Consider the following 11,895-nt stretch of genomic DNA (forward strand, 5'->3'; position numbering starts at 1 on the left):
GTGTCAAAAGTAATGGCTTTCTATTATTTGTGCCTCCTCTGTGTGATTTTCTGAGAGTGTGTGAAAGATAGGCTAGTGATTTTGAGAAGGTTTGGCCAGGGGGAAGGATGATAGACTGGCGCTCCGGTATAGTGGTCAACCTGCTGACACTCCAGGATGGAACACAGAGAGAGAGAGCAAGCAAGAGAGGGAGGGAGAGACAGACACAGACAGACAGACAGACAGAGAAAGAGGGATAAATAGAGAGATATTGAAAGAGAGATAGATAGATAGATAGATAGAGAGAGAGAGAGAGAGAAAGCAAGAGAGGGATGGAGACAGACAGACAAAGAGGGTTCAATAGACAGAAAGAGAGATTGAAAGAAAGATAGATAGTTGAATAGATAGATACAGTAGATAGAAAGAAAGATAGATAGTTGAATAGATAGATACAGTAGATAGATAGATAGATAGATAGATAGATAGATAGATAGATAGATAGATAGATAGATAGATAGAAAGCAAGAGACCGGTTGCTTATACAAAGAAGACAGGTAGGGTTCATGTGCAGAGGAAGTAGCTGACATTTGAATGCCATACCAACGCACCAGTCAAGGTCTAAAAGTCCCTCATAATAACTTTCCTATTCAGGTGGCAAGTCCCCCCCCCTAGTTACTGTTTCTATGCCCCACAAGCTTTGGAGCAAGTTAATAAAAATGCCCACTGAACAGCACACATACTGTACAGTACCTGATTATTCTCTCAGGGTTTCCTGACAATATTGCTGCATGTTATTTGCCAAATGCCACTACTTTGTCTAAGCTAGTTCTACAGAAAGACCTGAAATATTTTACATAAGTATATATCCATGAGATTTGGATTTCGGACGGAGAATGTCACAACATATGAGTTGATACTAGGTATTGGCAATCTATGCGGAAGGCACAGACGCCTCACAAACTCCAGACTGAAATGTATTTATCTAACTGCACATTTAAAGCAGGGTAAGTAAGTTAGTGGCATCTATTCTTAGAAAATAAGCCTGTGAGCATGATCTGTTAACTACTATACTACAGGCTAATTAGCTAGGCCTACTATACATCAAGCACCTAACGTGACTAGCTTTGTAGCTTTTCATGTGGGCGCTGCTGTAAACTGGTGTGTGGAGGGAGGTGTGGAGTATCGTACAGCTTGTTTTCTTATAACATTATGGTACAGCTGCCTACAGGATGTTTTTCTGTATGTTTTAAGAACCATTTTCTTCAAACTAACGTCTAATCTACGAACACAACGCAGGACAATCTTTGTTTGTAGGACATCAGAGGCGTGGTCTTAAGAAATCAAGCAACCTTATTGGTTGTTATTCTCCGTGTGATTGACAGGTTGGAAAGGTCTATTACACACACTTGCTTGAGCTAAGTAGGATTAGAGACTGGATGACCAGCCTGAAGTCAATTAACCCTCCACACACACCCCCAAAAATATCAGCTCCCAAATGAACCCACACTTACTCACACAAGGTTACACAGAGGAGAAAGTCCACGGCACATAGACGCTTCACAGCACATCGTTAAATATTGTATTGATCTTTATTCATATTAAATTAAAAATATATTTTTGACAGATTCATGTAACAAAACTGCGGAGGAAATAAAAAGGTATTTAAATGCTATAGCCTTGGGAAGGGATCTGCATTGGGAAGAAGGGCTGAAGTGAAGGCTGACAACAACTACTTACTAGAAAAGCAAGAAGCTCTAGTCCTGGTCCTACATCCCCTCTCTGATGACCAGGGACTAGTCTCTCTGATGACCAGGGACTAGTCTCTCTGATGACCAGGGACTAGTCTCTCTGATGACCAGGGAACTAGTCTCTCTGATAACCAGGGACTAGTCTCTCTGATGACCAGGAACTAGTCTCTCTGATGACCAGGGACTAGTCTCTCTGATGACCAGGGAACTAGTCTCTCTGATGACCAGGAACTAGTCTCTCTGATGACCAGGGACTAGTCTCTCTGATGACCTGGAACTAGTCTCTCTGATGACCAGGGACTAGTCTCTCTGATCTGGGACTAGTCTCTCTGATGACCTGGAACTAGTCTCTCTGATGATCACTGGGACTAGTTGCTGTCTCAGTCACAGCATCATGCTTAAACCAAACTGTTTATTACCCCTCCTCTGCCCAGTCAGGATACAGGTGCATCTCAGAAAATTAGAATATTGTGGAAAGTTCCTTATTTTCCGTAATTTAATTCAAAAAGTGAAACTTTCACATATTATAGATTCATTACACATGAAGTGAAATATTTCAAGGCCGATTGCCTCCATGATACGCTCCACATTGATGCAGTCATTTGTGCAAAAGGAGCCCCCACCAAGTATTGAGTGTATAAATGAACTTACTGAAGATACTGTACAATCATAAAGATTAAAACAAAATTTTTTTTGGATGCATCTGTATTGATGAATCGGGAATCAATATTGAAGCCAAGCTGCCAATCAGTTAAACCCTGACCATCAGAGCGTAGGGAGCAGAATGTGGACAGTCAGGGGTCAGGGGTTAAAGTGTACTGTAGGGGGTCACCAAGGCTTGACATGGCTGGCTGTGAGGAGAGATGGGCGGGGTTCGGTCCTCCTGTGTGTGCTGTACACGACAGCCAAGCCCCTTCTTTAAATTCAGAGTAGAAAATGAGAGATATAGATTCTAATGAAAACAGCTTAGATCGACACAGAATGATGGTGAGAAAGACAAAGAGAGAGCGAGAGAGAGAGAGAGAGAGAGATAAAGAGAGATATATTCAGTACTGTACATGGGAGATAGTGGAGTATACGCCGGTATTGCAAAAGTTTCCACAAACTTTCCCAAGTACTATAGGTGAATTCTGTACAAAATCTAAAAGTGTGTAGAAGAGAATATGGAGAGGGCACGGGGGTAGTAAAGGTACACCCAAAACAAGGAAAGAGCACCTCTAGTTTGAGCAAAGAGGTTCAAACACAAAGTCCACCAAGTTGTGCTAAAATACAATCACAAGGAAAACAGCAAGGGTCTAGAAGTCCTGCAAGCTTATTCAAATAAGATTTCACTGTTCAAATGACATATACTGTATATACATGATATAAACCAAGAGGCTAAGAACACACTACTATCTGAACAAAAAGTAAGTAGTATAATATATAGATTAAAGTGAACCAAAAACATAATCACAGCCCAAAAAGCATCATTTTCCCTCTTATTTACAAATGCACCTGGCCAATACTTCCACTACCTATAAAAATACTATTCACATTTTTTCGGTTGACGAACAGTTGTAAAATCATGAGGAACAACCATTTATTTTGTGTGTTTGTGTAATTAAAAAGGAAATTTCCCCTCCTGTGTATTAACTACCGTCAAACCACTATGTAAACTGTGCTTACTGTACCACTGACTTCTCCTCTGATAGAACACACCAGGACCAGTGTAAAATGTGGGAATATTACAAAATGACATTTGTTCTAATGTAAAAGCATGATATATACAGTAGTAGGATGCAGAGTTGCCTGTCTTTCCAATAAGCTGTTCGTCAAGTGGGTGGGTGGGCTGCGATGGATTTCAACCAATGAACTGATGCGATGGTCCACGTTCCCTTTGACCCTCTGTACAACAAACTGCACTATGGGTAAAACAACGTAAACAGACTTGATTGAGATGTGTAGTGTCATTACAGTAGCATTTGCAAAACAAATAAGTAAGAAATGACAGGAATATAGGCTACTGTAAGTAGATCCAGAATTGACTGGAGTGTAATATACATTAGGGTGAACAATGCCTTCACCATATAATCATAGTACTTCTCGCGGCATCACAGTCAATCAACAACAATCTATTACCATTATAAAACCCCAATACGTGTAAGAAACAATGCTATTCACACCATTTACAATAGTCAGACATCAAGGAGACTGTTTGTGTACCTTTAGACATACAGCATGTGTACAAATCAAGAGATGTCTAATTTCTAGTGCTGATTTAATGTGGATAATCAGTGCCAAAAGAGAATGTTTGTGCTCCTTTTGTACCTTAACTATGTATTTGTTTTCATAAACAACCATTGAATAACTCACAAAAATCAAAAACAGGAAATGGGTGATTCTACGGCTCGCATCAATAACGCTTGTCACCTTCGTCAAATGACGCCTCATGCAAAGATCCAAACTGTTCAAGTTGCTCTTGACAGATATTTAGCTGCTTTAGTTAGTCTTTAAATACGCCACACCACTCCACCTCAGTTTAACAGTGTTTGCTACATACATTTCTTTAGTTACCTTTGAGATGAGAAGAAAACCCCCCCACCCTCCCCTGACATTTTCACCACACACAACCTACTGTAACACTGACGTATTGATGCCGGCACATTTCTGGAATGTTAATACCTTGTCTTTGACCCTGTGTGGTAACTAACTATTGCCTGTCATACCATATTCATTGTGCTGGCTAGGACAAAAGGTGGCATGAAATCCCCACTGAACAGCAGAGAAGGCCTACAGTAGGTGGCCAGGCAAAGCCATTGGCATTCAGAGGGCTGAGAGACCCTTTGGTGAAGCTTGAGCGCGCTGCTGGAACCAGAGCTTTTTTATTCTGCCTGACTGACAAACTGAGACTGGTTGGACTTTACCACAGAAATCCATTTGGAGGCCTCCCAGGCATCACTCCAAGGCTGTCATTGAACTTCACCACTCCTCCGTGTCATCCAGTCAGCTGGTACAGTACCAACCATTGAGGGAGGGGTACAAAAAATATTTAAAAAAAATTAACACTAACTAGCACACGGAGAAGAAACACTTCCATTGCACACATATACAAGGGAAATACACAGTGTTAGCTCAAACAAGCCATCTTAAATCAGAAAAACGATATCTACAGTACTTCTAAGAAAGACCTGTACTGTAGCCAAAAACTCGCCCTGTTTCAAAACTAAAGTAGCGTCCAGTCTGCGGGCTAGGGCAACACGGGTGGAGTCCAGTCAAACACCAGTGGTTTACACACAACATTGACGCCAGGTCCAACCGGCTACATCTTCCTGAGAGAAGCCAGAATCAGCTAGCTAATGGCCTGGTATCTCGAATATCGTCCCTCCCGTTGCCTATCTTAGCGTCACCTGCCAACACTCAGCTCTGCAGGGCGTCAGCAAGACCAGCCTGGATGGTGATTTCACATTAAGGAGATCAGTTGGAGATGAACATGGAGCCCGCCTACGGTACCACGCCCCTCTTGAACTCCGTCCCTGGCGGCCATTTTCACTAAAGAGATGGACAGTTGTTCTGTGCTGCAGCTGCTATCCTGATGTCGCTAGCGATGCAGAGCAAACATGGCGCCTGTGCCGTCACAGCTGGTCTGGATTACAGTGCTCCATCTGTGGTACTACACTATGCTAAAACGCACGTATAAAACAACAAAAAAATAACAACAATAATGACAACAACATCATCGACAACAACAATGACAACAAGTGCAATGGCTAGGCGGCCTCTCTAGCTGTAATGGGATGAGACATGACATCCTCCAAAATAATGGGCATATCAAGAGTCCTTCTGGGTGGGACTAGCAGGGAAATTGTCCGGCTATGCCAGTGCGTTAATTGCTATGAAATCAATCGAGTGAAAACGGGCCAAAACCCATTTTGGAGCAGCTGGTAGTATTCTACGAAACCCCATTCTTCAGCTATGTTGGTTTGTTTCCACGCGTGTGTGTGTCTACCTGTATTATCTCAAGATTATTGTCGAACACAAATACAAAAGTGTTCAGTGTCACACAGTCACTCATAGCACTGGGCTTCCTTGGTGAACGTGTTGCTTTCTGTGAAGGAACCCACACGTTTATTCCAGGTGTTTTGGCACAGTTTCATTCTCCAGTGGAGTCCACAAACTGAATGAGTGGGATGTGGAGGATTTGGTGGAGCAAAAAGTCTTATGGGGGCTGCCAGTTTAGTTTGAAGTCTTAGTTTCAGTTTGCAGAAGTCCTCATGGGATGACATGGTATAACTACAGTATGATCAACTTGTGTCCTCATCTCCTGCCCTCCATTTTGTCCTCCACAGAACAAATCAATGATTCCATATAACATATCTCTCCTCTGTACCAGCCTGGTGGTCTGGCATGGAAGTGGCTTAGATCCAGTTCAACAGCCCTCTTCACAGCCCTCTCAACACCTCAGACCCTCTCAAGGGTCAGTGGTGCCACCATCTGGTAGCTCACCCTCAAGATTCTGTCGGACCCAGGACCAGAGCATGAACAGGAATCAGGACTCAGGACCAGAACCCGAATAAGGACCCAGACCCAGAACATAAACCAGAACCCAGAACCCAGGGGGTTCTCAAGTCCTGCTCAAACCAAGATGACCCATCCTCTCTCCCCAGGAACCAGTCCTCCTCAGCTTTTCCTCTCCACTCCTCCACTAAGTTCATCCTGCACTTTCTTCCCAGTAGACTGTTCTTCTCGGGTCTTTGTCCCCCAGGGATAATATTGGGAAGATACCGGCTCTGCCACTTTTGTCTGTATAATGAGGTGATTTTGCGACAAACATTCGTAGCTGGGTTTTCTGTCTCTGAATCCAGTCGTGTGTTACATCATACCCCCCCGGGAGACGAGCCTACTGTATCCTCGTTTTGTAAACACCCCGCTGCAGAGATGTGTGACCGAAATACAGTGTTTCACTGTGTTCTGTGTGGGGCTTTGCATGACCAATCAGACTTTTCCTGGCAACTTTGTTATTCCAGTACAGTTCTGGTGTTATCTACACTGTAGTGGGTTTCTGGTGTTCTGTCTCCCTAACTTTGTGCTCAAGGTCATTGGAGTGCTTGCTCTGATACGTAAATCAGACGCTGTGTGTGTGTGTGTGTGTGTGTGAGTGAGTGTGTGTGAGAGAGAGAGAGACAGCATGTACTGTACAGCATACTGAATTAGTACACGGCTACAGATGTGTCAAGGTTGAGCGCGCATCACATTCCGAGCATCCTCGTAAGCATGTCATACGAGCTGTAGAATATAAATATATGAATCCCATTGCCTATGCAGAGGGCTAAGCCCTGTGGACGCGCTCGGGAGGCTGAGAGAGCCGTACCGTTCAGCACACAGGAGTGCATGCTGGGAATTATATGACAGATGGCCATGGCATGACTGCAACAAGGCGGGCAGGCACGGAACAGCATTGTGTACCGTACCGTACATGTAATCTGTGTGTGATCGACCTGCTATGAACCACCTGATCCATACCTGTCAACAATTTTAGCGGAAGTCTCTCCAGATATTTAACCCTTTCTCCCACTGTACTCCCGAATTGTAATTTCTCACACTAATCTCCCGATTTAAGAGTGAAGAACGAAGAGAGAAAAGAAAGAATGTGGGGGGGATATTTGTTGTGAATTCTGGCAACCTAAAGGGCATACCCATACCCACCCACACATTTGACTTCGGAGTTGAACCGAGCGCGCGCGTTGTTGTCCTCGACTCCTCGCTAAAATGGAAGCTTCTCCATTCTTTTGTAAATTTGAGATGTTTATAAAATTCAATTAAAGTAATTTCACTTTCACATACTTGCATTCATTCTATTAATCTGTGGTGGAAGGTTATATACATGTCGGTATCAGCGAATGGACTACAGTCAACGATGTTGGACCGATACGTGAGAAACCCAATGTTGACAGGTATGCCTGATCTACTGTGCACACACACCAACAGCTCTTTGTCACGGACCCGGCAAGGTGACATAACGTACGCGCTATAGGTGATATATAAGTGTGTCTGTGCGGACCGTGAGTCATTGGTTCTCGCCGAAGGCTCGTTTTCATTCAGTGGTAAGATGGGTGTTCCTGTGTCCGCATGAGCAAACCATTTTGAGTCTTTTTGTCAAGCCCTCTGTGGGAATACACTAGATTCCCATATCGGAATATTCCCCCCGTCACTCCTGTTGGTGTCACTTCCCGTTCTTGGTGAGGCTTGTGGGACAGTTCCTACTTGGTGGCAGAAGATGACGAGGTGAAGTCGTAAGGTTTTCCTGTGTCCCTGGGCTGGACAGCAAACACTGAGAGGACGGTTCTGGGAGGGAAGGAGGGAGGGAGGGAGGGAGGGAGGGAGGGAGGGAGGGAGGGAGGGAGGGAGGGAGGGAGGGAAGGAGGGAAGGAGGGAGGAATGCATGTGACTAAGTGACAGGTGAGGCTGGCCAATGTCTCGTTCTAGAGTCCTGGGGTGGAGTGGTGTCTTTCGGCTGTGTATTATTACTGTGATCCAGTGTTAGAAGAGACAGACAGACAGACAGACAGACAGACAGACAGACAGACAGACAGACAGACAGACAGACAGACAGACAGACAGACAGAAATGTGTCCAGTGTGCTGGTGTAGGGAACCAGGGTTGATCGATAAAATACTGCTCGGCTAAGAGAACAGGCCACACGCGTTTTCATCCCCTCCCTCCCTCCCTCCCTCCCTCCCTCCCTCCCTCCCTCCCTCCCTCCCTCCCTCTGTCCATCTCTCCATCGTTCTCCCATCACACCACAGTATTCCTCTGCCTGTAGGGCGGGGGGGGCAGCACCGCGCCCGGCTTCAGGGCGAACTCCGACAGGTACTCCTGGTTCTCCGCCACGGCGGGCCGGACGCGGCCGTTCTGCCGGTAGAAGAAGCGCGTGCTGCAGTCCTGCAGGTACTCCGGGCTGCGCAGGCTGGCCTTGGGGGGGAGGCTGTGCTGCCAGTACTCGGGATTGTCGAAGGTCTTCTTGCTCCTCTTGTCCGCCATGACGGTGCCAGTGAGGGAGGGGTGGAGGGTGTGCCCGGGCTGCAGGACGACGTGGGCGGGGCGGGGAGGGTGCAGGGAGAGAGCCGGGTGGCCGGGGGCCGCAACGTACCCGGCGGCCTGGGCGGCAGAGAGGGAGTGGCCCGCCGGGGGGGCGGGGCCGGGGGTGGCGGCGGCGAGAGGCCCAGGGATGCCGTTCTTCTTCAGGTAGTCGTGGCTGGTCTCCCCGGGGTGGTTGTGGAAGGTGTTGAGGTAGAGGGGCTCGTTGACGTACTCGTCCTCCACCCTGGGCTGGCCGCCGGGGGCGCCGGGGTAACCCGAGCTGCCGTCCAGAGGGCGGGCCTCTCCGTTTCGGCGGCGCGTGACGAAGGGGTTCTCCTCCACCGGGTTGAGATAGTCTGGGAGGAGGGGGGGAGAGAGAGAGAGAGAGAGAGGGAGGGAGAGAGAGAGAGAGAGAGAGAGAGAGAGAGAGAGAGAGAGAGAGAGAGGGAGAGAGACAGAGAGCGGGGGAGACAGAGAGAGAGAGAGAGAGAGACAGAGAGAGGGAGAGAGAGAGGGAGAGAGAGAGAGAGAGAGAGGGGGAGAGAAAGTCTCAGATTTGCTAGACTGTTTTGACATCCTTACAGTACATAACCAAGACCGTGATGAGCAACTTTAATATTGACAAAACTATTTGTCACTGTAGTTTAGTGTGTGTTTTTACAACATTTGTGGTGCCACAAATAATAACTCTTTAGAACTTATGTGTTTTTAGTCTATTTAAAAGCTGCATATGATACTGAACAAACTATGGATATAACTGTACCTATAATTGTCCTTCAAATAAAAATATCTATCACTTTGGAGTAAGTGTTGATGAAATTTTTATAAATATCAGACCACACAAAAATCAGCTTGTCTGTATTAAGCGCGGACCTGGTACAGTGTGACCGGCCCCCCATGGGGCTAAGCACCTGCGAGGTGACAAAGGAGGTCAAAGGCCAAAGTAGATTGAAGCCGTTTTGCTACCTGAGTTGTTCTTATCTCTCATGGCGGTCATGTATCCGTCCTGGTCCGTGTCTCCCTTGGCCCCCCTCTCCCCCCCCAGCAGTAATGTGGGGTCCGCGCTGTAGCGCTGCCCGCCGACGTCCTCCGTGGCCCCGGGGCCCGGAGCCGGAGCCGAGCCCTGTCCTGGGGCCGGACCGGGCCTGGAGGAGACCTGCTTCCTCAGGGTGCCGTTACAGCGCTGGTCCTCGAAGACCTCCGGAGCGCCGCCTTGGCCCACGGACAGGTCCTGGGGGGCGCAGCCGGACGCCGCCGTCACGGAGACCACCCTGGGGATGGTACCCATCACGTCCTCCATGCTGAAGCTACCGTCCTGGTACACAAACTGGTTCTGGGGGAAAAAGAACGCAGGAGACAGAAAGGGTCTGAAATCAGGAGACTATAACGTTCCAGCATAGGTTTGTGTGTGTTTTTTAGTGTTTGAGTGTGTCCGAGTCTGTGTGTGTGTGTGTGTGTGTGTGTGTGTGTCATCCCGGGGGCGCGGTTGTCATGGCGATGTTCTATACATCTTCCAACTCGAAGGCTTTAGTGCTACCAGAGTAAATAGCTACAGTATATATAGTACAGAATTATACGCAACCGCCGACCCCACGAGCAAAGTGTGTGTTTCCTGTCTGTTTACAAGGTCCTCTCTCACAGAACACGTTGAGAGCTCAACCTGAGGAGAAGAGAGGCTAAAGGGACCAAAAAAAAAACACATGGTAGTCGGTAGTACCGCATGCGTGCTGGAACCCGTGTCTACATAAGACCACACCTTATCCTCTGAAGGAGGGGTCAATAACCTTTACACACCCCCAAACCGGAGGACGAGTGGTACATGCCAACCTCTCATAGCCCCACTCCATCTCCCCAATCTCTCTCTCTCCCCTGGTCTCTCTTTATCTCTCGCTCTCACCCTTCTGTTTCTGCTGTCTCTGTCTCTCTTTTAAATCGATTAACTTTATTGACGTGACACATTTGTACATTTGCATTGATGAAGCTCGGAAGATGCATTAAACATGTATGCACATTTTCTAAAGGAACGTCACTCTCTCTTTTTTCTCCCGCCCTCCCTGTCTCTCGCCCCTCTCTCTCTGTCTCTAGCCCACCCCCCCCCCCTCTCTCTCTGTCTCTACCCCCCCCCACCCCCCCCCTCTCTCTCTCTGTCTCTACCCCCCCCCACCCCCCCTCTCTCTCTCTGTCTCTACCCCCCCACCCCCCTTCTCTCTCTCTGTCTCTACCCCCCCCCCCCCTCTCTCTCTCTCTGTCTCTACCCCCCACCCCCTCTCTCTCTCTCTGTCTCTACCCCCCCCCCTCTCTCTCTCTGTCTCTACCCCCCCCCTCTCTCTCTCTGTCTCTACCCCCCCCCCCTCTCTCTCTCTCTGTCCCCCCCCCCCCCCCTCTCTCTGTCTCTACCCCCCCCCACCCCCCCTCTCTCTCTGTCTCTACCCCTTCCCCCTCTCTCTCTCTCTGTGGGGGCAGTCAGCGTTCTCAGACTCACGCTGTGTGAGTCTCACTGCTTCTCACCCCTCTGTCACTCCCCACATCCCCCCCAGCCTTCTACCCTCCTCCATGTCTCCCTCTATCCCTCCCTTCCTCCCTCCCTCCCTCCCTCCCTCCCTCCCTTCCATCCATCCCTTCCATCCCTCCCTCCCTCCCTCCCTCCCTCCCTCCCTCCCTCCCTCCCTCCCTCCCTCCCTCCCTCCCTCCCTCCGTCTCTCTCATCCTCCCTCTGTCCTTCTTCTTATCCTCAGTAATCCATCTCAAATACCTACTTCTGGATTCTACACTCGTCTGGTTTCTCTCTCTAGCCCTGCATCTTCAGGAACTCCACTTCTTTCACTTCTTTCCCGTGTGTGTGCTTGTGTGTTCTGTGTGTGGATATATACACTCTAAGTGTGTGTGTGTTCTGTGTGTGTGTGTGTGTGTGCGACCTGTGTGACTTGGAAGAGGTCCTCTGGAACTAATGATTGAGTCGAGGGAATTGTCATTTGAGCCAGCTGTATATTTCTGTGTATGTGCATGTTATCATAAGAAAATACTAAAAGCTAATATAAAATGTCTACATGATTTATGTATTATAGGAGATTAATTAGACCAATGAAAAACAAAATAATTATATTCTATATTC

General features: G+C 47.5%; 1 protein-coding gene across 1 annotated transcript in view; it reads right to left on the reverse strand.

Moving 5' to 3' along the window:
* Positions 1–8,498: 8,498 nt before the first annotated feature.
* The window catches only part of erbb4b (erb-b2 receptor tyrosine kinase 4b), a gene marked incomplete at both ends in the record, with an annotated part of 174,144 nt that continues 170,747 nt past the window's right edge, over positions 8,499–11,895 (reverse strand). The window contains 2 exons of the mRNA XM_084452098.1: positions 8,499–9,139; positions 9,750–10,116. Of these exons, the coding sequence (XP_084308224.1) occupies positions 8,499–9,139; positions 9,750–10,116 (1,008 nt within the window). The remainder of the gene's footprint in view (positions 9,140–9,749; positions 10,117–11,895) is intronic.

The sequence above is a fragment of the Borostomias antarcticus genome (genome assembly GCF_949987555.1).
Source record: "Borostomias antarcticus genome assembly, chromosome: 17".
NCBI lineage: Eukaryota > Metazoa > Chordata > Actinopteri > Stomiiformes > Stomiidae > Borostomias > Borostomias antarcticus.